The sequence below is a fragment of the Diceros bicornis genome, chromosome 16 (genome assembly GCF_020826845.1).
Source record: "Diceros bicornis minor isolate mBicDic1 chromosome 16, mDicBic1.mat.cur, whole genome shotgun sequence".
NCBI classification, from domain to species: Eukaryota; Metazoa; Chordata; class Mammalia; order Perissodactyla; family Rhinocerotidae; genus Diceros; species Diceros bicornis.
The window spans coordinates 58737315-58764405 of NC_080755.1; the positions used below are offsets into that span (position 1 = coordinate 58737315).

Consider the following 27091-nt stretch of genomic DNA (forward strand, 5'->3'; position numbering starts at 1 on the left):
AGACACAATTATGTTCTGGGTTCATCTTGTACTTTACTACCTCCAGGACTGGAATCAAGCATTTCTCAAAGAGCCCTGGTGTATCTTATTGGAAAGATTTGAGTGCTGGGCATGTTCACTTGCCTTGCAACGTAATTACTCCCACGTCATTTCAGTGGACAGAGATAGAAAACTGCATTCACATTCATATTTCAAATTTCCCATTTAAATTTAGCATTAAGTATTTATTGCTGACCTTTTCTACTGAGGTATAATTTACACACAATTTAATGCACAGATATTGAGTGATACTGGTTGACGCATCATGGACTATGAGAGCTTCTGTATAACGCACATTCTTATCAAGATCTGGTCTATTTCCATCACCCTGAAAAGTTCTCAAGCTTGTTAATGACCCTTCCCAGTTGATTTCCTACCTTAGGCGTACCATAGATTAATTTTTCCCATTCTAGAACTTCATATAAATGGAAACATCCTATAGATACTCAATTGTGGCAGGCTTCTTTTGTTCATCATATTGAGTTCTGTTTCCTACGTGGTATTTCAGTATCAGTAGTTTGTTCCTTTTTAATTAGTAACAATATAATAGTACTCCACTGCATAAATATATTGAAAGTTGTTTATCCATTCTCCTGTTGATGAATATTTTTTATTTTTTTGGTGAGGAAGATTAGCCCTGAGCTAACATCTGTTGCCAATCCTCCTCTTTTTGCTGAGGAAGATTGGCCCTGGGCTAACATCTGTGCCCATCTTCCTCTACTTTATATGTGGGACACCTGCCACAGCATAGCTTGATAGGCAGTGCATATGTCCGCGCTCGGGATCTGAACCTGAGACCCCCTGGCCATCGAAGCGGAGTGCTGGAACTTAACCATTACATCACCGGGCTGGCCCCAACATTTGTTGTTTTCCGGATTTTGACTATAATGAATACAGCTTTAATATATTTTAATGTAATTATGTTTTGTGGTCATATTTTTATTAATCTTAGGAGTGGAATTTGTATCTTTTCTCTTTTAAATTTTGTTTATTTCCTAATAATGTTAATACATATATAATTATTTGCTTTATCTTAAAATATACATAAAATGGTTACAAACTTACGACATGAGTATTACTACGTATAATCTCTTGAGTGAAGTTTAAGATTTCTGTGCAATCCTTCTTTTTCTGAGAATATATCCACTGGCTATTAAATGAGAGTTCTGTGTTCAAATGTCACTTGATAAAACCATATTCAGGGTTATGTAATCAATTTGATATACAGTTGACTAGTTCACTGTATCCAATGTTAGGGTTTAGTTTTTTTTTTTTTTGATTTAATGTAATTCATGTTGGAGTGTGGCGTTATCATTTTTTTTGTCACGTGGTGGTTTTATTAGAAGTATTTTCAGCAGCTAAAAAGGTTCGATTCTCATTTTATTTTCTACTTTTAGTAGCTTTGTGTGGATGTTGCATTCCTTTTTCTGTTTGTGATAAAGTAGGTAGGATTTTCCTAGATAAACAAGAATAAGTAGTGACAGGTGGTTCTATGGGGGATGGTGGAATAACGAAGAGTGTGGGTTGTATACTTAATTTCTCAGTTCTAGAGTGACCCCTTTTGTTGATATAGTGAAGGGGCTGTTTTGTTTTTGTTTTTAGTGAAAGCTTTTGGGTAGAGGAATGCAGATGAATCTGCCTTCTGATTCTTTGATAGGGGACTTAATATCAAGTTCTCGCTTTCCAATTTCCTTTACCTCAGAATATCCAAATGACACTCTGCCTTCCAAGGTACATCTTTCCCATAAGTGGTACCACCCCAAGACCAAAAACTATCATCCCTTGTACTTTCTAAGCTCGTTTATTACATTTCTTACAGTAACCAGTGTTCTGATCCTCTAGGTCTCAAATCTCTTCTCAGCATTTCCCTCTGTAGAGCGAGTGACGGCTCCAGCAGGAATCGCCCTAGTTTGTGTTCCCTCTTCTGCACAGTTCCTATCTGACTCTGCTCCTGCGTGGTCTCCAGTGAACACCTGCTGCTCTTGGATATTTATTTTTCCTCCTCCGTGTGAATCAAGGTTTCTGTTAAACTAAGTCTCTTAATTATGTTTACAAAATGGGTGATTTTATTTCTTCTCATTTTTGATTTTTGAAGACTGTGTTGAGAGAGAGATATTTAGTCTGGGGTCATGTTCTAAACTATGTGATTCCCAAAAGATACTATTTTTGACCACATGTCATTTATTATAGCATTAAGTACAAAAAATAACTTTAAGAAATTCATTTATTTGGATATGGGAAAACAGACATTTAAGTAACTCACAGGTCAAAGAAAGAAATTTAAAGGAATTTAAGACTGAAAGATAAAAACACTGAAATCTTGAGAAATGCTGCAAAACTCAGGGACATTTATAACATCAATGCCTGTATTAGGGAACAGTTATGTTTGTCACGGGATAGCCTCTCAGATCTCAATTATAGGGGGTGTAATTAACCCAGCACGCCAGCTGCCCTACTCGAAAATCCAGGCAATGAGACCACAATTCCCACAGGCTACCCAAGCCAAAGTCAGACCTCTCTGCTCCTGGGAGATGCGACCTTCCTCACTAGGGACTTGAACTCAAGAGCGCCTCCAAGGCTTTGCCTAGCATTCCTTGGATGGCTAAGATGATTCCATCCAACCTTCCTTCCTTCCCTGTCTCTCCCTTGCTCAAAGTCAGTCCTGATCACAATATGACTGCTCTGGGCCTCTCCTGACTCCCTACTCATCTTCTCTCATACTCATTCCCCCTAGCAAATTCATTACATTTTTAATCCCATTGTAGAGTTGTTTCTTAGAGTAACCAGAAGAACACAATAACAAAGACAAAAAAATTAATGAGCTAATATTTTAGCAGAAAAAAAAAAAAACAAAGTAGAAAGAGGGAAAGAAAGACGATATTAGGAATTAATACCAAAAAAAAGTTTAATAGAGATAATCAGCAAAGCCAGAAGTTGATTCTTCGGAAAAAAAAAAAAAATGAAATTCAGGCAAAATTAATCAAGAGCTATAATTAGAAAATACTAGTAATAAAATAGGGACACAGCTTCAGATAGAGCAGAGATTTACAGAGATAAAGAAAAACTATGAAGAGATGATGTGAATAAAAATAAAATCTTACATGAAATGAATTATTGACCAGAGAAATATAACTTATCCAGTATGACTCTTGTATAAATAGAAAACCTGAATGGATTTATAACATTAAATAAAGAAAATTAAAAATTAATAAATTAAAACTCTTCTTACAATAAAACTCTAGTATCAGAATGCTTTATGGTTAAGTTGTACCATTCAGAGTAGATAATTGCAATTTTATGGAACATCTTCCAGAGAAGAGAAAAAGAGGAAAAACTTTCCAGCTCTTTCCAGTGTGTTAGTTTAATTCTTATACTGCATCTAGACAACAACAATCTAAAAAGGAAAATTATAGTCAATCTCACACATCAATATAGTGGCAAAAATATTAACCAAATACAAGTAATCTTAATCTCATAGTGAATAAAAAAATTTATTTGTCACAGGAATGGAAGTTACACTGTAACATTAGATCATTTATTCTGTAAGTCAGCACACTAAACAGAGTACAAAAAAAATCACTTCTGTGCTTATCTCAAAGGCTACACAAAAAACAGTTGCTACCGTTCAATTCACGATTGTAGGGAAAAACATTTTATCACACTAGGAATCAAAGTGGGCTTTCTAAACCCCAAAGAGAAGCAAAACTTTGGAGCAAATATTTTATTTAATGGTGAAGTATCAGAAGCATACTATCGCCAGACTATTTAACAAAAGAGGAAAAATAAATAAAATTATAAGAATTGGAAACATACAAAATTGTAATTATCATAGATGATATAATTATTTATTTAGAAAACATAAAGCAATCTACAAAATATAATTCATGCGAGTTTAGAGATACTGCTGGATATAAGATCAACTAAATATGTATGCACAAGCAAAAAGTTTGTATATATAAACATATATACTAAACAGAGTGGTATTTGTGCAATGATTGGCAGACCAAAGGAACAATAGAACAAGAGCGCAGAATCAGAGCCAGACACACGCGGACAGTTGATCTGTCAGCAGAGTGTCACTGTGTGCCAGTAGTAAGTAGAGAAGCCAGTAGACAGTGCTGACTTTAGATTAAAGATGAATGGAAGTAATTAACTTGCCTTATTATAATAGTAAGCTTTTTAATGGACAATTTAATTTTAATGTGTAAAAAGATTGTGTAATTCTAGTTTGATCAACAAAACAAATTAACTTGTATTCTTCACTATTTTTTTAAGAATTCATCAATATATATCTTTTGTCAAATTTTCCCAAAAAACAAATATTAAAAAAGCAACGTACAGGGGCCGGCCCAGTGGCACAGTGGTTGGGTTTGCACACTCCACTTCAGCGGCCCGGGGTTCGCAGGTTTGGGTCCTGGGTGCAGACCTATGAACCGCGCATCAAGCCATGTTGTGGTGGCATCCCATATACAAAGTGGAGGAGGATGGGCATGGATGTCAGCTCAGGGCTAGTCTTCCTCAGCAAAAAGAGGAGGATTGGCAACAGATGTTAGCTCAGGGCTAATCTTCTTCACCAAAAAAAAAAAAGCAACATATTTAAAACAAAATGTTATACCCAGTCATTCTTTTTTCTTTTTTTTTTTTTTTTGCTGCTGAGGAAGATTCGCCCTGACCTAACATCTGTGCCAATCTTCCTTTATCTTTTAGTGTGTGGGCTGCCATCACAGCATGGCCACTAACAGAGTGGTGTAGGTCCACGCCCAGGAGCTGAACCTGGGCCACAGAAGTGGAGCACGCTGAACTTAACCACTGGGCCACCAGAGCTGGCCATATATCAAGTCATTCTTGATGTAAAGTGCTGATTTAGGGGATGCTCATTCATGCTTTTGCCACTGTCTAATTTTTAGCATCATTCTCTAGATCTAATTCATTCTACCATCTCCTTTCCTGCTATGTTCCTCCCTGCAAATCATGTATACACTTTTTTCCCCTTACAGCTCAGTGTTAACAATTAAAGTTAATTTTTTTAAAGTTCTATTTTATCTGAACCATCAGAGTACACATAATTAGTTAATATAATGTCTCAGTAAAATGGTTGTTAATCCTTTAGAAAAAATAAATATATGGATTAATACAAGGCATAGTCTCAGTTGGGTGGAAAACTTTGCTTGTCAGCAGATTTCATGTTCTTTGGATTCTGGGAGCTATCAAAATCTCTGAGAAGATGTATTTGGCAACTCTGGGGCCAAAATAGTTCATCTACTTTTTAAATTACTTTTAGGAGAGATTTCAGAAATAAAAAAGTTCTCCCCTTTATGGCTTTCTTAATTACAACTTTCCTCTAATGTATTCATTTTCCTAATGCAGATCTTGTTAAGCATTGTGTGTTTACATAGTTTTTCCTAGCAATAGTGCACACTTGAGGATGTAGTAAGTGCCTGGCAAAATTAAGTCCTATTCTACGTATCTTATAGAAACCTCTGGGCACTATTATCATTGGGACAAAATCTACATTTTAAAAGCTCTGTTGTGTTTCACTTCTTAAATTCTGTAGGTACTGATTCTGTAAAGTTTCATGTCTTACTATGTTTATAAGAAATCCCCTGCAGCAAAGTTTGGCTGGAGGGTTGCAGAGAAGCATCTTTTCACTGTTTTGGTTTTAGGTTCACACTTTTCTCTGATTGTTCCACCACACTCATAAAATGAGTCCCATCGTTTGGGGTAATAGCAGCATGTTTATTCATATTTTCATCTTAATAGTTACTAGGATACATATAGATGATTAATAACTTCAACAGGAAATAGAGAAAATATTTGCATATGAAATTTTATATCACCATTAAGAATTTTTGAGACTGCCTGACTGCTGCAAAATCAAGGGTCCAAAATACTTATTTAGAATTTTTACTTGTGAAATCTGTAAGTTTTCTCTACCAGGGCTTAAATCAATTCTTACTAAATGTATTTTCTCTTCTCATTCTAATATATACTGACTTATGTGGACACAGATACACCTTCGTTTTTTAATTTGGTTGCATTGCTTTTGATTCATGTTTAATCTATGTGTTTTGGCCTCCCTTTTTTTTTTGGAAAAAAGTGTTAATTTAGACTTTATTAAAATTTACAACTTTTGCTGTGTGAAAGACGCTGTTAAGATCATGAAAACACAAGCCAAAGACTAGGAGGAAATATTTGCAAAACATATACCTGATAAAGGATGGATATCCACAATATAAAAAGGTCTCTGTTTAAAAAAATTTTTTTATTAGACTTTATTTTTTAAAGAAGTTTTAGGTTCACCACAAAATTGAGGGGAAGGTACACAGATGTCCCATATACCCCCTGACGCCACATGTGGATACCCTGCCCCATTATCAGATCTCACACAGAGTAGTACATTTGTTACAATTGATGAACTTACATCGATACATCATTATCACCCAAAGTCCGTTGTACATTAAGGTTCACTATTGGTGTTGTGTTATATGGATTTGGACAAAAGTATAATGACATGTATCCATCATTATAACGTCATACAGAATATTATCACTGCCCTAAAAACCCTCTGTGCTCCACCTATTTATCCTTCCCTACCTTCAATTTGCCCTTATCCCCCATGCAACTTCTGGTAACCATTAATATTTTTCAATGTTGCTATAATTTTGCCTTTTCCAGAATGCCATATAGTTGGAATCATGCAGTAGGTAGCTTTTTCAGATTGGCTTCTTTCACTTAGTAATATGTATTTAAGGTTCCTCCATGTCTTTTCATGGCTTGATAACTCATTTCTTTTTAGTGCTGAATAGTATTCCATTGTCTGGACATAGCACAGTTTATCCATTCACCTACTAAAGGACATTGTGGTTGCTTCCAAGTTTTGGCAATTATGAATAAAGCTGCTATAAACATCCATGTGCAGGTTTTTGTGTGGCCATAAGTTTTCACTACCTTCAGGTAAACACCAAGGAGAAAATTTCTAGATAGTACAGTAAGAGTAGGTTTAGTTTTGTAAGACACTAGTGAATTCTCTTCCAAAGCGGCTGCACCATTTTGCACTCCCACCAGCAATGAAGGAGAGTTCCTGTTTCTCCAAATCCTCACCAGCATTTGGTGTTGTCATTGTTCTGGATTTGGGCCATTCTAAGAGCTGTGTAGTGACATCTTATTGTTGTTTTAATTTGCACTTTCCTGATGACGTATGATGTAGAGCATCTTACTATATGCTTATTCGATATCTACATATCTTCTTTGGTGAAATGTCTGTTGTCTAGGGGTCTTGGACTCATTTTTAATTGGATTGTTGTTTTCTTATTGCTAAAGACTTCTTTATATATTTTAGATAGCAGTTCTTTATCAGATGTGTCTTTTGCAAATATTTACTCTCAGTCTGTGGTTTGTCTTCTCATTCTCTTGACTACCTTTCACAGAGCAGAAGTTTTTAATTTTAATAAAGTCTAGCTTATCAATTATTTCTTTCATGGGTCATACGTTTGGTGATATATCTAAACAGCATTGCCAAACCCAAGGTCATCTGGATTTTCTCCTATGCTATCTATCTTCTATGATTTTTTTAGTTTTGTGCTTTAAATTCAAGTCTATGATTCATTTTGAGTTAATTTTTGTTGAGGGTGTAATGTTTGTGTCTAGATTTATTCTTTTATATGTGGATCTCTCTTCTTCTATTTAACTTTGGCACACATTTTGTTTCAAATTAGTTCTGGTGCTCTTTACTTTTAGAGATTCTCCAAGGATTTAAAATGAAATTTAAAGTAACCAAATTACATGTGGCATTACCCATTACTAAATCATTCATTACTCCATTGACTTTCGGTAAAAGAGAGAGTGAGTTATCACTGAGCTATACTGAACAGGTGGTAAGCAGACTTTGATTTGGGAGGGAGTTTCTCAAATTCTTATTTGTGATTCTAAGACTTGGTTAGAGAAAGAATGTCAAAAGATCCAGCAAGTGACATCAATAATATACACACTGCATTTAGGTTTCAGTTGCCAGACTTTTGAACGTGCGTCTACAGAATGGCCTCTCCTCTGGATTGATTTGCTGGTAGAGAGAGGCAAAACGAGAGTCAAAACCTCCAAATATATCAAAACAAAACAAAACATTTATAAAACCTTTGCTATAGTGTAGTACTATGAATTCAGAATGTGGTGCTTACTACTGCAAGGGGATATGCGTACATTAGTGGCCATCTGTTAGCATGGTTGTGGGTAGAATGAGCTCAGGATTAGAATGAGAGACAAACTTTAGGTGAACCATAGCTTGGATTCTTTACCCTACTTGAGAATTACTTCTATCCTTAGAACTCCAGTTTCTTCATGTGTAGCAAGTCCAAATTTGCAGGAATATTATAAGGATAAGAAATAAATATGGAGCGTTTTGCCAGGAAAATATTAGGTTCTTGGTAAAAGGGTAATAATCTCTTACTGCTAGAAAATAGCAAGCGTCCTGCCTTTTACCTCTTATTTCCAAAATCACAGTGTTTGTAATGAGGTTTTATGGCTGACTTGTCTAAAATGAAAGTTCTGAATATTTGCAGATCTATTATTGGAACATCCACATTGGTTTTACGTGACTCATCACTGGCCCGCACAATGCCATATAGTGCATTCTGTTGGGGGTTTTCTCAGTTGACAAAGTCCATTTACAAAATGGTCGTGATCTTGATAAAACATGATGAGAAATTAATACACCATTTTCATCTGTCACTATTCGAATTGGCTGTTGATATGTTTGTTCTTTAGAAAACAAATGTATAACAAGAAATATTTGTGCTGGGTTTGGAAGCTTAATAAATGTTTCCCCTAAATAACGTAATTTCTGTCTCACAACGTCAGGCTATAGGAAATGTTTCTCATATTTTATACGTGAAAAATTGAGGCTTTCAGGATGAAAAGCGTTGGGACTCAACTCTAGGTCATTCTACTGAAAATCCTCTCTTTACGTCACTGTATTCAGCTGCCGTGAAGTGCAGTGCAGCTAGGACAAGAGCAATATGACTGAAGAGCGAATGTAGTGAGGCACCCTGTTGCTGTTAGGCAATGGTAAGGTAAACAACGGGCTCTTCTAGGGTGCTGTCTTAATTTCACTTTGTGTCCAATTGCTGTAATTGAAATACAGAGAAGCTCTATGTGTTTTCTCCTTCATTCAACAGGTATTTATGGAGCATTTATACATCATGTGTCAGGTGCCAGGCTGATGAGCAAAATGACATGGTTCTGGTTTTATAAACCTTACACATTCTGGTTATTGTCTTGATTAGGATCTTTGACGTCCTTTCAATGGTATCAAGCAGTGACAAGTGATGGAGATTGAGTTAATAGATGAATATGTTTAGAAATGACCCAATATTCTATCCTGAGGAATAATCCCTATGTTACATTTTTCACAAGTAACTCAAGTAATTCCTGTATTCACACTTAGGTTTGAGAACCAGTGCTTGTTTGTCCAATTTCCTTTTGTACTTTCTTCTCCCCAAATACTAATACTTCATTATTGGACTCTTGGCTCTGTGATGTTCAAACCTATTTCCTGCTTCTTTTGTTGGGACACTCTTGCCTGGATTCTGCCTCTCTCCCTTCTTAGACTTCAGGTTTCTGCTTAAATGTTGTGTCTTCAAATAACTTTCTCTGATTACCTAATTTATCGTAGGTCTTTCTCATAGCCCCCAGGCATTTTCCTCCTTCATGAAATGCTGCCCAATTTATACTTATATATTTATTTGTATTTTGACAATAGTATCTTCAGTGCTCTTTAGTTTCTTACATATAAATGGAACTCAATAAATATCTGTTAGTTAAATGTTTGAACATTTGTATATTTTTTCAATGTTCCATATGTATAAAATTGGAGATAATTAAATCAACAAATATCTTAGTGACTACTCTGATTAGAACATACTTTTACATTAAAAATTTTATAAAATATTTTTCAATAATTCCTATATTACCTGAAATTCATTTAACACTAGTACCTACTATTAGTTAAAATTCATAGTATAGTAGAGTTAGAATTAAAATATTTTAGGATTTTTCTCTTGATCATTGGAAGTAAATCAATGGAATTCCATTTCAATTTGATAAAACTATTAGGATTGCTTATGATATACTCTGAAAGCTAAAATAGTACCTGATTTTTCTTTCATAATTTTAAGTTGCATTCAATTGAATGGCTTTTAAGGTAGTGAATTTTCACATGATCCTTGGAAAAGAGTGATCTGATAAGAAAGAATTTTGCAAAATGAAAACAAAAATAACACTGCTTAAATTTTTTATGATGTTCCAATTTTCACAGAACTTTTACTTTTTTTGATATGTGTGATATATATAAATTTATCAATCAATTGGTATGTCAATTAAAAAACTGCAAATAGTAAATAATCTGACATCATTATTTAAGCTTTGTTGTTACTGGTGTTAAAATCATTCTTTCCTTTAATTATTTTTTTAAGATTTAGGGTTTATTCATTCAGACCATATATTATTTATTTAAAACCTTAGTTCTACCTGTTATCTGTTATTAGGTATAAAATTGACTTCAGCAATTTTTTTAAATGCCTGCAATTTTATAAAGCCTTGACGTAACATATTTGTCCTTGGCCAAAAAGACATTTATGCTCCTAAAATTAATTTTTCATCACTAAGTTGATGACTTTTTGTTACAGCTTTATTATTTACATTCTGATACGTGATGCGGTGATAATCAAAAAGTTTAAGCATTAGTCTTAGTAATTAATGTCATGTTCAAAATTGAATTGTGAAATACTATTTTCCCCTCATATAGGCACCCCAAATGTCAAACCACATCGTCTAAAATTTGATCCCTTAGTTTATTATATTTTATTGATAAGCAAAGTCTAGTGCCAAGAATGTAATTTTGGTTTCCTGTGTTTTAGAAGTCAGAGCCTCTCTTCGATTTGAGAACAGAACATTTTCTACAGTAATGGTACAATTATATGTATATGAAAAAGCAGTTTTTAGACTCTTTTTAATCAAAATTCATTTCCAAAGATATTATTGAAGTCTAACATTTTTCCTACTGTAGACTATGTCGATTTTTCTTTTAGTATTTAAAAGGGCGTGAAAAATATAATGGTATAATACCATTCAATACCTTGTAATCAAGCCATTTAAAATTAACAACGGAAAAACAAGTAATTTCCAATTTTTATCCTTAATAAATAGTTTAAAAATGCCTCATATTTTAATCATGTTACATAGTTTACAAAGCATTTCAAATAGTTGATCTCATGCAGTCCTTACAATACCACACATTTGGTGGGTCTGGTATTTTCATCCTAATTTTACTAAGAAAACTGAGGAACAGAAAGAACAAGTGGCTTGTCTAGAGTCAACCAATGAGTGAGAGACAGAACCAGGACCAGAGGCTATTAGTTTCTCTACTGGGAAGAGCTGCTTCACGATAGAGATTTATGCCATGAATAACTTTGACATTTGAATATACATGTGCCAAAATATATGGGAGAAATGCATATATAATTCTTTTTCTGAAATTATATCACCACCATGTTTCTTCTCTAAGTAGTACATTGCAATGCAAAGTGCTTTCCAACCAATTTAATTAATTTTTCTTTTCACAAACCCTGTCAGATTAGAGAATAAATCATTCACATCGGGGCGATGAAGTTACCCGACTGAATTTATCCACAGAATAAATGGTGAAGTCACGAAGAGAATTCAGGCTCAGGATTAGAATTTAGAGCTAAAAGCTACTAATCATTTCTACTTACAAAATCCATAACAAGAAAAAAAATAACCTCACTATAATAATGAGCAAACATTTGAACATAATACAACTGCAGAAAATAAACACATTTGATATTGCCTCTTTAAAATCTAAATATAAAAAAGTTAAAGTAATAGAAACTGACCAAGGGAAACATTAAAATTACTTTAAATGAATTGAATCTGAACTTTTAGAGGTGGGTTCTGGTCATTGGTAATTATAAATATCTCCCCAAGAGAATCTAATGTGCAGCCTTGGTTGGGAACCATGGGACGAAGGCAGAGATAAGCAAACTTTTTCTGTAAGGGGCCAGATAGTAAATATTTTCGGCTTTGCTGGCCTTATGGTCTCTGTCTCAGCAGCTTGCCTCTGCCGCTGAGGTGTTAAAGCAGTCATAAGCGGCATGTAAACAAATGAGTGTGGCTGTGTTCCAATGCAACTTTGTGGCACTGAAATTTGAATTTTATATAATACTAATGGGTCAGAAATAGTGTTCTTCTTTTGCTTTTTTTCAACTATTAAAAAAAAGACCATTATTGTGGAACATACTAAAATAGGTGGGCTAGATTTGGCTCACTGGCCGTGGTTTGCAAACTTGTACTCCCTAAAAATCAAATTGGCCACTCACTCATGTGAGTTTGACTATATTTCATAGTACTCTAATCACAGAATTTATAATATTTTGTTTCATTCACTTGTCTTTTTTCTCAGTGACTAGCATAGTGCCTGGAAGTTGAAAGGTATAGTAAACAAATGAACAAATGACTGAATGAATACATGAACTATATCCATCCAATCCAAATTGCCCAAGAAATGATTTTGTGCCTTCTCAACTGATAGATGTTCATCAGTTGAGTGGAGATGGTTGGCAAAATATCATCTGTTTTTCACTTAACATATTTATTTGACAAATACTGTTTGTATGGTTGTAGAGTCACATGAACCAAGAGGAAAGCTATATTTATCCATGACATAGCCTAGTATTAGGACCTTTGTGTTGTTCTCAACTTTTCAGAAAAATACAGTTTTCTTCTTAAAAGTTGAATACATGGACGTATCCATGAACCTTTCTTAGCGGGGGCCTGTTTGCTGAGTGCGTTGCCTTTGGGCAATTACTAATGCTACATGCTGCTTCTTTGTGTTTTCTCTGTTTAGCTAGAGAGATTGCAGGCTGAAAATACCTCGGAGTGGGACAAGAGGGAAGTACTTGAAACAGAAAAACAAGGACTGGAGAGAGAAAATAGAAGGCTAAAGGTCCAGGTGAAAGAAATGGAGGAGCTCCTGGATAGGAAAAACAGATTAAGTGCACACTCTCAAGGTCCTGATTTCAAGACATCACAAATTGAACTGCGGGAAAAAAACAAGGTACGGGTGCTCCTTGGAAGCAAATGTTCTCACTTAACGATATGTTTCCTCCCTGATGCCCAGGTGGATGCTGCCTTAACTTTTGCACACTTGCAAATCTGAATATTTCCTTTTGTGCTATCTAATATCTGATAGGTTTCTCTCTTTCCCATTGTAAAATAAATGAATGTTGTTCATGCATATGAAAATAGAGTGTGACAAATTTTGTATGAAAACGTTGGAATACCACAAATCTGATAGTTTCAAGCTTTTCCAAAATGAAGGAAAAAATGAAGTAAGGGATGGATCTTTGGGGTTTTGGTTTCCTGTTATAGCTGTGTCTGTGTTTTCTGAGCAATTTATCTTATTTTCAGTAAGTATATTTCTACATTAGTTTGAGCAACCATACAAGAAGGTTTTGTCGGTAGCTATGGTAGGTATCTGAATAAACATTTACATTTGCTGAAGTTTACTTTTCTCTAATTCCTTTTTAGTTGATCTTAGAAAAATTATTTTTGAGTCAATTAAATGCATCATGTTGTAAATAGCTTTTGTAGGCTATGACATAAATGTTAAAACTAGAATTGAATTCAAAATTTCACTTTGGGAAATTTAGGTTGTTTTGGAATTATCTTAAAGCTGATAGACATAGTTACTGCTATAGATGGGATTTTTTTGATAAATAGGTTTATGTTTTTTAATATTTTCTTAATGGCAGTTGTAATTTCTGTGTTTTGGTGTCAACATGGCTGCAAAACATAACTATCTCTTTTCTGTTTCTTCCATTAAAGTGTCTATAGCATCTAAATGCACAATTCTATTTTTTAACTCAATTCCTTTAACAGTGAGTTAAAAGTGAGTTTGAGGGGGCTGGCCCGATGGCTTAGCAGTTAAGTGCGTGCGTTCCACTACTGGCAGCCTGCGTTCGGCTCCTGGGCGCGCACCGACGCACCGCTTCTCCGGCCGTGCTGAGGCCGCGTCCCCCATACAGCAACTAGAAGGATGTGCAACTATGATGTACAACTATCTACTGGGGCTTTGGGGAAAAAAAGGAGGAGGATTGGCAATAGATGTTAGCTCAGAGCCAGTCTTCCTCAGCAAAAAGAAGAGGATTGGCATGGAAGTTAGCTCAGGGCTGACCTTCCTCACAAAAAAAAAAAAAAAGTGAGTTTGCTAAGTTCATATTTTTGAGTTATATAAGTAGTTCATACTCATATGAGCTCGAAAAGCTAAATGGCCAGAAAAATTGAATTCCATATCACTTTTCCTTATTCTTTGTGATTCTAGGGATTTATTGCAAGTGTAAGATTAAATTGCATTAGTGTTGCATGACGTGGCAATGCAAATATCTGAAGATAAATGTAGTCAGTGATCATAATTTCTATTGGATGGATTCATCAACCATCCCATCCATAATGGTGTATCTAGTTCTGACATATATACAACTGATAAATCTGCAGAGAATATTTTGCAGATTTCTACTTGTGAAAGCACAGAGTGATTTCAATTATGGAACAAGTTTTGAAAATACCTGTTTCATTTGATTCATTTGAACAGAATAAGCATTTATTTATATTATATTCTGTGTCAATTGCTACTTTAGATGTTGTTGATGTGAAGATTAATGAATCATTATCCCTGCCCAGCATGGGCTTACAGTCAATATAGGGAGATATACACATAAATTATTATCAATAATACATTGTGATGATTGCTAAGAATAAAATGGAATGGGAACACAAGTGAAGAAGTAACTCATTCTATTTCATTTTGATGCCTTTCTAGTTATATCAAAATGTTATATGTCACTTACGATATGAGGGCTGATTGGGGCCTGTTTGGAGCTGGCATATATGCCAATTGGCGTTTCCTGTCAACAAGGCACATTGAGTTCAGACATGGGCTCTTTGGGACCAATGTAGTTCTTCAGCCTAGAACTAGACAGAACTTGCAAACTGGGACAATTCTGGGAGGTCTGATCAAATAAATGGATATGCTCATCAGTCAGAAGACTATTTCTTAAGTGTATAGCATTTTGATGGCAGGAAGGAGGTGTTAGTGATTTTTACCCTCTTCATTAAGAATTCAGACTCACTGTTTGAACCAAAATAATTCCATATCATGGAGCAACTGCAGGTCAAAATCCTTCATACCAGAGAGATCCCCAAAGAAGATCAAAATATCAAGATTGAGAAGTCTCCAAATGCCAAATGAATCAAAGCTGCATATAGAACATGCCAAAGTCCCGGGGCTAGTGTAGATGTTATATATCACAAAGCCAAATTGTAGTTTTAAAATTATTTCAATAAAAACCAACCTGTGTGTGTATAAATTATGTGTATAAGTACTATGTAGGAGTAACATGTACATATATGAATAGAAGGGCCAAATAGAGGTACCATATGTCTATATGCATATAAGTACTATAGATGAAGGAAGTAGTGGAAATAGGTGTTGGCATGTAAGACACACAATTGTAAACACCACTCGTTGTCAATATCCAAAAGAGATGTAAGATGTCTTACCACATTATATTTACGTCTAATCACATTTAACAAACATTTGTGGCAGACACAAATCTACCTGCTACTCATAGAAATCTTCATATTAATAAATTTTGTTAATTTCTTGAGTTTTAACAATCTCCTTGTTCAATGAAATTTTTATAAATCCCTACTTATACAGGAGGGGAGGACTTTCACATGGTGTTGCATTTGTTTCTTTGGCTTTAGTGTTATGGGAAATACATTTTTAAGGAAAATGCTTTTCCTTAAAAGTGCACTATTAATTTAAAGACAGATTCTTCTTCACACAAGTGACCTCATCACAAAAATTCCCATCTGGTAGTTGCTTTTGTATCCTGTGTTTAAGGATATGTGTGCATCAATTTTTTACAATTAAGAAAAAAACAGCAGTGCACTTTTAATGGATAAATTGGAAAATTACCACTCTAGTAGTAGCAATTTATTTTTAAAGCATAAACCACTGCTATAGACTTTTCTAAAACAACCTCCACGTGTGGATCTTTCAGTTTATTGTTGCTTTGGGTAATAGTGGCACTGTTCTGTGGTTCCATGCCGTTAGTATAATTGACAAAACCACTGACATCTGATAACCCTCCGTGGCAGTATTGAGTGCTCTTCTCAGAAGGAAGCTGCATTTTAAATGATGGCAAAGATGCTTGAGAACTAGCTTTGTGAAAACATAAATGAATCAAAGTGCATGTTTTAAGAGGAGAACAATGGAGCTACATTTGAAACTCTGAATCCACAGCCAATAGTTCATTATACTAGTGATGCTTAATCATTAGTCTGTACATTTCCATCCAACATTAAAAAAAAATCCACTTATACTTATGAATATGCAGAAATATACATATCAGGATAATTAACATAATTTAACATTTCTAAAAACATCTTCTGTGCATTCAGCAACCTTGAATTCAATGACCTGAAATATTTGTTAAAAAATGTTCTTCGTTTTCTTTTACAAGATCAATGTAACTAAAATCTTGAAATGCGTTAAAAATTATAGTGATTGAAGTGAGGTGTACATGTCCCACTGTGGTATGAAAAGACGGCCTTTTTTTAGCTCATACTTTTTGAGTTTCCATCTTATGATGGTTTATAATATATATTACATTAGTACAATAGCATATCTATATAGCATAATTAGTATATCATGAAAGGGTAATTTTATAAACAGTAAACTCGTAAATCTCATACAAACATAAAATTAACATATGATAAAGATTTTATGTGACCCATTTATTACTGAAGAAACCAGAAAGATGTTACAGCAGCTGAAAGAAGTGACTAAATATCAGACTACTGGGTAACCTAGAATTCTGAATAGAATTTGCTAAATAGATGCAAAACTGGTTTTTCCACAGTGTATGGGGACATCAATTGTACCTCCACCAGACAAAATTAATCTGCACCCCTATGGACAAGAATCATTTGCATTGCTGTGGATTACCTAGAAATTACAGAGTTGTGTGTAAAATAGCTTAAAGACACTGAAAGTTGCAGTCCCTATAGAATCAGAAAATCCTACCTGGAGGAATATGTTAGAAACAACTACCAGGAATCTTTGTTGCCCTGTCCAATGTGTTTCACAATTTTCCCTGACAGTGTGAAGTAATTGATATGCATGCTTAATAACTCTTTGCAGATGAGTTCATCAACACTTGGGCAGTGTTACTCTAGACTAGGGATGGGCAAACTTTTTCTGTAAAGGTCAAGATTGTAAACAGCTTATGATTTAGGCCACATACGTCTCTGTTACATACTTTTTAAAATGGATAACCCTTTAAAAATGTAGAAAACATCCTTAGTTCCTGGTTGGCACACAAACAGATCTGGAGCCACATTTTGCCCGTGGGTCATAGCTTGCTGACTGCTGCTCTGGGCCAGTGGTCCATATGGTTAAAGGTGTGGATGGAGCCGAGCATGAAAGCGCGACAGAGGCAGGTGCAGGGCGATAGGTGACAGCAAGACCTCGACCTAGCTGGAGAGTAGAGCCTGTCCTGAAGGCATGCATATTCAAAGTATTAAAAACATCCTTCTGGCCACACAAAACCCTCTGGGTGGGATCTTCCACTTGGGTTTCTAATGTGATCTAGACGGTCTGCCCTAAATAATGGCAATTATTTTAAAACACTTAGGAAATCATCACTATGATTTCACAGGAAGATTTCCCATCAATTATTATACAGGTGTCTCTCTACTAGTCCTATTTCCCTAGAGGGAAACAATTGTCATTTCTTTTGAAACTTCATTGACACCCCCTGTGCCTCGTATACAGCAGATATGGAATAAAGAGTTTTTAAATAAAAATAAGTTGATGACCGACAAAACATAATTCTTTAACATTATATGTATAGATGCATGCACTATATTTCTGCCGAGGATTTCAGCACAATTTGAGGACATAACTGATCAGTCATCTGAACGCACCTAATAGTAGACATTGCCCAAATGGCCTTATTTGTTTCTTTGGGAGAAAAACCCTGAACATACCCTGGCATTATAATTCAGAAAAATAGAGAAATTATGGTTTGAGACTATAGATGGGTACAGAAATTAGATAGCCTGTTAGAAGTTTTTGTTTGAAACTAATCTTCTAGATACAAAAATAATTGAGTTTAGCTGATATTAATATTTGTATTTAGTTTTGAAAAAGAGACATACAGATTAAAATAATCATTTGAAGGTTAAGTATTAATCATAAACAGAAACTACATCAAAGTTATGAATTTTATTGAGATTAAAACATTCTAATGTTAGACAGTAGTTCTGTTTAGGAATTATGTATTATATCATCATCTATTTAGAAGAAGAAAAAACACTTTAGATTTTTTTTAAAGTTAAAAGTTATATACAATATTACCATGTTAGATATCTAAGATTCAGTATCTAGAAGCAGTCATAACATGAAATTTTTATATTATTTGGAAGACTTCTATTTTTGTTAGTCATCTTATATGATATTGGTTCAGGAGAGTCTTTTATTAAGCACTTGAATCAAAGAAGGAGAGTTTTGCACTGAGATGAAAAGGGTAAATAAGTGAATTTATAATGGTGAGGAGAATCAGTATATTCTCTGTGATGAGGGTGAAAACAAATGAATTAAAAATGGAGGAAATGATTAATGGAGTGTATGCTGCAAAGATAAATTAAAATAATAAGAATGATTAATCCTAAACTATTTTAAAAGTATTTGCTGAGAACAGCCTAAAATTAATGAAGCTCAAAACTAAGACAATATTTCAGGGCACTATTCTTATCGAGGTGGGCATGGAAACATGAGGGGGAAATTCCTTAGCAGAAACTTCCAGGGGCTCATGTTCCGTTGTTCAAAGTTATGAATCCTAGAATCTACAGCTTGAGGTCAGTGATACTCTCCAGAGTTAGGTGGGAATAAGGCCAGAAAAAGAAGCTTAATGATAAGCCGAAAATCACAATAAGCCTAACATCCAGAGGAAGGAATGTGTCCATAGTGAAAAATTCTAAAGGTAGGGACTAGCAAAGAACACTGAAGTCATGCCATAGCTGGAACTGTATCTCATTTGCCAACAATTAACTTGATTGAATATATTATAAATTATAATACTTATAGTGTGACTAGTTCTTTGACTACTACTGTAATGTTGATAAACTGTCAAAAATAAATTTATGAAATATTAGTGGCCTACCAAGAAGTTTATACTGCATAGGGTTTAGGTTATAAGTCCTAAAGTACTCACTCATTGTAGAAGTTATAAAATTATAGATTGGTTAGGGTTTCCTTGACATAAACTAGTAGCACGTTTCTATCATAACCAGCAGCACAAGAAATATGAGTGACGCTGGAGATTACATGGGATTGGCTCATTTAGAATAATTATATTTCTAACAATTGTATTGTTAGCATTATATCATTCATACCAGGAATCACGAATTTTCTTATGAGGATTAGTTTATATTTATTTATCTGGAATTCATTGATTAGCAATTGCATTTGAGATACTTTAACCTGCATACCCAAATGTCATGTACAAAGGGGTAATCTAGAGATCTCTTAAAACGCAGATTCTGGCTCAGTAGGTCTAGGGTGGGGCCTGGGATTCTGAATGTTTCTCAAGGTTCCTGGTAAGGCCAGTGCTTGTCGATTTAGCTCAAGATCCAGAGTAGGAGGTGCTGGAGAAGAGCATACCAAGTAAGAGGTGAGGCCAAGTGGTGACTGGCAGGTGGTTAATAGAGGTAACAACAGGTGAAATAATTGTTCTCCAAAGAAGAATCCTTCCCCTCCATTAGGATTGCAATGTTTTCTATAATCTCATGTATCCTCTGTTTCTGTATTTTTATCCAAAATTTTAATCCAATTTTATCCAGATTCTCAGTATTTCTCCATATTATTTAGGTGTGCCCATGTCTTCTTCTCAGTCTCTCATATTTTTTTGCCTCTAATTTCTAGAAGCATACATGGAAGTTCTTTTGGGAAACTCATGGGGAGTGTGGCCGCCATGCCTGTCACTTTGAACCGAATAGACAACCTTTCTCATGAACACTTCACTTTAATCACCGTCAGGCCATGAAGTAGCTCAGATCGTATTTTCTGGAAGTTGATGGATAGCTTCTTGTTATCATTGAAAGATACAAATATACTGCACTCTCAACCCTATTCTGATTCTTTCTGACTCAGCAGGTCTGGGGTAAGACCTGAGATTCTGCATTTCTATGAAGCTTCCAGCTGGCGCTGGTGCTGCTGGTCCACAGATCACACTTGAACTCTCACAAGGACCTAGACTACGGCAATTATTAATGATTTCTCTGCAGCCTTGCAGCCAATCGCCCTCTCACAATTCGTTTCTACTCTGCTACCAGAGTTATTTTTCTTCTTTGCTTACTTTTCTCTACCCACTCTTGCCTTTTAGGCCCTGAACCTCTTCGTGCTTTCTCCTACCACAGGGTCTTCACATAGACTGCTCTTTCTAGGAGAACAATCTCGTTTCCTATGTAGATTTATTCTATCACCAGATTTCTCTGAGATAATCAAGCTCATGCATCTATCAGTTAAGCCAACAATTAACTTAGATTTGTCCATTTAGTCAACACTACAACTCTGCAGAGTTGGGAAATTCAAAGAACAGCGCGGCATCTTGGTCTCTCTCAGTCCTGAACACTATATTGGCCAGTGGTTTGAGCCATTTTCTCCCTTCGACAACCTCTGTATATGTACAGGCCCTTTTTCCTAAATGCAAAACTGGTAGTTACATTAAACAAGCACATATTAATTTGAACAGGACACATCTGAAGTGCAGCTGGCACCATATTTCATAGAGCAGCAGACAATACACGCCGACTCTGGTGCTCTTCTATAGCCTGTTTCCCTGTTTGAAGACCTGCTTCAGGTTCAGGTCCCGGCAGCCCTTCGCGGGCAGCCTGCTCCGGTCCTTCCCTCTCCCCTTGGCCTTCCTCAATAATAATTCTTCAGATACTCACCAGGGTTTGCTTCCTCAGGAAAGCCTTTCCTGATGGACCCGACTAGTTAGAGAGCTCTTGCCGTTTTTGCAGTTATTTGTTATGAAATATTTTGATGAGTTTCTCTGCTGCAGGGGACTAAGAGATCCATGCGAGGTGGTGTTTCTTTAGCTACCCTCTGTATGCCTACAACCTACCACAGTTCCTTTCACATGGAGGCCCTCAAAATCATTCATGAGATGAATGAATTACAAAAAAAGGAATGGAGGTATTGGTGATATAAGAGAAGTAATCAGTTGTGTGTATGAATCACAGTACTGGAGAGCTGAGGGTGGATGATTTTCCATGGACGTGCACTGAGAGAGGGTAGCCTCTAGAAAGTGGTATCAACAGATACCTCACATTAACATAGGGGAGGTGGGACCACGCCTAAGAGAGAAGCACAGAGAGAAGGGAGTTTCAAGAAAACGGGTAATCTTGGGGTTAAAAAACGAACATCTGCCCCACGGCTTGGTGAAAAGAAAGCAAAACAAAACTGTAAGGACTCCAGCAATCCTAGACCTTTTCCTAGCTCTTACCCTTCCCGTTCCTCTTCGTTCACTTCTTTGAACTTTCAGGAGGACAAAGAATAAGAGAAGACAAATGAGAGAAAAGGAAATGAAAAGTGGGGTTTGTGCCCACTATCCACTGAGAAGACAACAAAATAACTAAAGAGGGAACAAACAGGGGCCGGCCCGGTGGCGCAAGTGGTTAAGTGCGCGCGCTCCGCTGCGGTGGCCCGGGGTTCGCAGGTTCGGATCCTGGGCGCGCACCGACACACTGCTTGTCAAGCCATGCTGTGGCGGCGTCCCATATAAAGTGGAGGAAGGTGGGCACGGATGTTAGCCCAGGGCCACTCTTCCTGGGCAAAAAGAGGAGGATTGGCAGATGTTAGTTCCGGGCCAATCTTCCTCACAAAAAATAAAAATAAATAAAGAGGGAACAAACACATATAACCTAATATTTATCAAACTACGTCCTGAGTTTGCTGTAATGGGGAAAAGTAGAATTGCCATTCCCAACCATTTTTCTAAATATGATGCCTATCCTGTAAAGGTTGATTTGCTTTACTCAGTGGATGGCACAGATTCTTGTGTTCGTAAGCCTTCATTCTTCAGTTGATATGCAGTATATGCATTTTCCATTGTAAATAATACCTTTTTAAAGTGAAGAGTATGGAGAAAGTGGTCAGTATTCCACTAGGTAAAGCCCCATGGACTTGTCGACATGCCTCTCCTGACATGCGTTGGAAGCTTGTTTTCTTAAATCATTCTGGCAACTGACTCCCTTCATTCAGGTCACATAATGGGTCATTTTCAGAAAGTTAATGTGACAGGGTGGTAATTGATGTGTCTCAGGAAAATGATGAATTAATCTGAAAGTGGAAAGGCCATCAAAGTCAATTCCTAATGAATTTGCTTTACTGACAGTAAAGAATTAAGGAATGACATTATATTTATTTCACTTAGAACTTTGTCCTCAAATATATTTTATTTCCCTTCAGTGGTTTAGCAGGCAAACCTATGGTTTTGTTAAGTTTTCCTCATTCATTATTTTTCTTCCAAATCCTTCTTTTACTCAATTAAATTATTAAATAATTTAAGAATAAGCAATAATTATATCTATGCTTTTACTTTTGTAAAATACTAATAATTTAAATATAGAATAGTATAATTTGATGTAAATAGGATCATTTCATGTTTTTCTCTCATTGTTCTTACATATCTTTGCTATCTGATATACACTAGAAATTTTAATTTTCAGTGTAGCCATTAGCAAAAACTTATGTGTCTGTAGAGACTTTCAGATATATGGAAAAATTTAACTCTTTTGTATGTGAAATGTTATATTTGTTTATAAAATATGAAAATAATTTGTTTTAAAGAATATCTTGTTTGTAGCAAAACACTAGGCTAGGTGTCTTTTGTGAATTGATAACTTAGTTATTTCATAAAACTTAGAAAACATCCATGGTTTTGTAGACATTTTAACAAAAGTTAATGAGATTGTGTGGACTGAACAGAACAATCTCCTTTTGCCCTAGAATATCCTAAGTTAGCAGAGATAAAGACTCTTCAGTACCATTTATTAATGTCGTAAGGAAGGTATCTACTGGAAGTTCCCTACTGGATTGAAATAAACCAGTACACTGCAAAATAAGGTGGTATTTACTCTAATATGATTGTTTTCACTCACTCTCAAATACACACACGTGCATGCACACACATGCACACACACACACAAGGGATTGATTTTTACAAATTTAACTCTAAAATAAGAATTTTATTTTCCTTCCTGTTTTGTGATTCTCCACTGAAGCTAAGTTACAAAAATAAGATTTTTATACATATGAAGCATTATTTATAGGAATAAATTATTATTGGGTGGGGTTTCACTTTCTCTTACTAAAACTCCAAATGCTGTCATGTCTTCTTAAATTAGAATTATTAATATTAAATCTCAGTCTCTACTACAATGTTTGGCATATCCTCATAAATATGTATCAAATGGATAAATAAATTTATGTATTTATGCTTCCATTTTAATTTTTTAAATTTCATTTTATACTTTGATTTATCTTTTCTTCTTATGCTCTCCTTATTATTCTATTAGCAAGGCAAATGTTAGAGGGCAGCAAGGTCTGTAAGGTTATCGGAGGTTTATATTATCCTTTAAAATCTCCTTCCTATGTATCAGATAAATGGAATTTTATCCACTAGCCAATTAAAACAAAGATGTGTATTCTGACACTGTAGGTCACTTATATTTTACAGAATTAGAACTTCACAAAATTTTATAATGTAAATTGCGACATTCAGATATGAAATTATATCATTTTGTGTTTGATATGACTAGCATACTACTAATAATCCACTATGTTATTACAAAATGATTGGCAGTTCACATAGCTGCTATCAGTTGATTTCTATTAGCTTGATTTAAAACAGTGATAAAAAATAATGTTTAGCTTCCTATTTAAAATGATATAAAACACTATGGTTATACTATTTCTTTCAAGTTAAAACTAAAATTCAAATTAAAAATAAAACTATAAGATTAGTAAAAAACTCAGATAACTTGAGTAGGTCTGAGACATTCACTATTTGTTTCTTCTTTCTTTTTCTTTTCTTAAAGTGAAATCACATTACATAAAATTAGGCATTTCAAAGTGAATAACTTAGTGGCATTTAGTACGTTCACGATGTTGTACAACCATGACCTCTAACTGATTCCAAAACATTTTCATCATCCTCAAAGAAAATCCAGTAAGCATTATGCAGTAACTCTCTATTCCTCTCTCCCTCAAGCCCCTAGCAACCGAAGATCTACTTTCTATCTTTCTGGATTTACCTCCTGTGGATTTTCATGTCAATGGAATCACACAAGGTGTAACCTTTTGTGTCTGGCTTCTTTAACTTAACATAAGGTTTTCAAGGGTCACACACATTGTAGAAACATCAGTACTTCATTCCTTTTTGGGCTGCATAGTATTTGATTATATGGATATTCCACAATTTGTTCATCCGTTTGTGCTCGGATGGACGCTTGAGTGGTTTCCATCTTTTGGCTCTTTTGAACAGTGCTATTGTGAACATGCATGTACAAGTATTTATTTGAGTACTTGTTTCTAATTATTTTAGGTATATATCCAGTAGCAGAATTTCTGGGTCATATGGTAATTCTATGTTTAATTTTGGAGGGACCTACAAATTTTTTCCCACAGTGGCTGAACCATTACATCCCCAACACAATGTATGAGAGTTTCTATTTCCCCATATCCTCAGCAACACTTGTTCTTTCTGGGGTCTTTTTTTAACTTATAGCCATCCTAGTGGGTGTGACTTGGTATTTCATTGTGGTTCTGATTTGCATTTCCGTCATGACTAATGATATTGAAAATCTTTCCATGTGCTTGTAGGCCATTTACATGTCTTCTTCGGAGAAATGTCTGTTCAAGGCCCTTGCCCGTTTTTTAATGTGTTGTTTGCCTTGTTGTTGTTGAGTTGTAAGTGTACTTTACATATTCAAGATACTAAACCCTTATCAGATGCGTGGTTTGCAAACATTTTCCACCATTCTGTAGGTTGTCTTTTCACTTTCTTAATACTGTCTCTGATGCATGCAGTTTTTAATTTAATGAAATCCAGTTTATTTTTTCTTTTGTTGTTTATGCTCTTAAGGTGTCATTTTTAAGAATTCACTGCTACATTCAAGGTTATAAAGATTCACCCCCATTTTTTTCTTCTAAGGTTTTTATGATTTTACTTGTTATACTTAGATCATTGATCTATTTTCAGTTAATTTTTGTATATGGTGCAAGATAGGGGTCCAACTTCATTATTTTACATATGGATACCCAGTTGCCCCAGCGCCATTTGTTGAAAAGACTATTTTTTCTCCTATTGAATGGTCTTGGCACCTTTGTGGAAAATCACTTGTTCATAGATGTATGGGTTTATTTCTGGACTCTCCTTTCTACTCCATTGCTCCACATGTTTACCATGATACCAGTATTATATTGTTTTGGTTACTGACCTTTTTAGTAAGTTTTGAAATTAGAAAACGTTCTTCTTTTTCAATACCATTTTGGATGTTCTAGGAAAATTGAAATTCCCTAGGAATTTAAGGATCAGCTTTACTGCAAAAAATGTCTTAGGGATTTTGACAGGCACTCTGCTGAATGTGTAGATGACTTTTGGAAGTACTGAGATATGGTGAAGGTTTCTGTCCCTCCAACATTCATATGTTGAAACCTAATCCCTAAAATGATGGTATTTGGAGGTGAGACCTGTGGAAAGTGACTAGGTCTGAGGGTGGAGCCTCATGAATGGAATTAGTGCCTTTATAAAAGAGGCCCCGGAGAGTATGCCATATTATTATGCAATGAAAGTGGTAACTGCTAAATGTGTGATTCAACTCATATGTAACAGGAAAATGAGACTGGAGGCTAGAGAATGAAAGAATGAGACCCTTATCCAAGGTCCATGATCAGTATTTGAGTGATTTTGTCCAAGCAATACTCTTTGTGGTTCAGTTTTGTAATTTTTAAGAGAAGAATTTGGAACAAATAGCTGAGATTCTTCCAGCACCAAAAATTCCATGATCCTGTTATGTTTCCCAAAATTTAGCTACTAGGTTTAAATAAAGACACTAATTTGAGGGATTATGAGGACAATGTAATATTTCTTTGGAATTTCAGTTTATTTTCACTAAAATAGCTGTTGGCTTCTGATACAGCTTAGTGTATTCTTTCCACTTCATGGATTTATTTCTTTTTAATTTACACAGTTAAATTTAATATGGTTGTTGACATAATTGAGAGATTTTTCATTTTGTATTTCTCTGCTACTGGCCATGACTTTCTGTTTCCCTGTCATTTTATTATGCTTAATTTAACGGTATTTAAATCCCCACAGCATTTGGCAGCCTTTCTAATTCTCTCTACATGCCAGGGAAACAGAGGAGAGGAAGCATCAATACATCAGTAACTAACAAGAATCATCTGTTTTTTAACCAACTTTGATTTAATTTTCCATTACATATTTCCTTTTTGTTTTTTCTTTTGTGAGGGTGGTTCTATTTTAGTGCAAAGTGAATAGGAAGTCAATTAAGAAAGAATAATTACAAATCACATTTAGATTTCACAGTCAGCTCCTTTTCTATTATTCTGAAATCACATTACTTCACATGTTTGATAAAATTTACGTGGTGAAGAGAAGAAATTTAAAAATAGATTAGATGTTGTTATCTCCTGGAGCAGTGTTTCTTAAAGTTGGATCATGGTCACATCTGTACCAGAGAGGGTACTTTCTGAAAATAAAAATTTTGAATTAGTAGCCATGTAACTTGGTGACTAGGAATGTACATATTTTAAAACGAGTAGCCAGGTGATTTTTATTTGCATTAAAATTTGGAAGACCACAAGTCAACATCAATGTTCCCA

At 35.1% G+C, this 27091-nt stretch overlaps 1 protein-coding gene across 1 annotated transcript in view; it reads left to right on the forward strand.

Annotated features, from left to right (window-relative positions):
* Nucleotides 1-27091, forward strand: part of CCDC102B (coiled-coil domain containing 102B) — a 201112-nt gene that overhangs the window by 61666 nt on the left and 112355 nt on the right. Inside the window, exon 5 of the mRNA XM_058556612.1 lies at nt 12956-13165. Coding sequence (XP_058412595.1) covers nt 12956-13165 — 210 coding nt within the window. The remainder of the gene's footprint in view (nt 1-12955; nt 13166-27091) is intronic.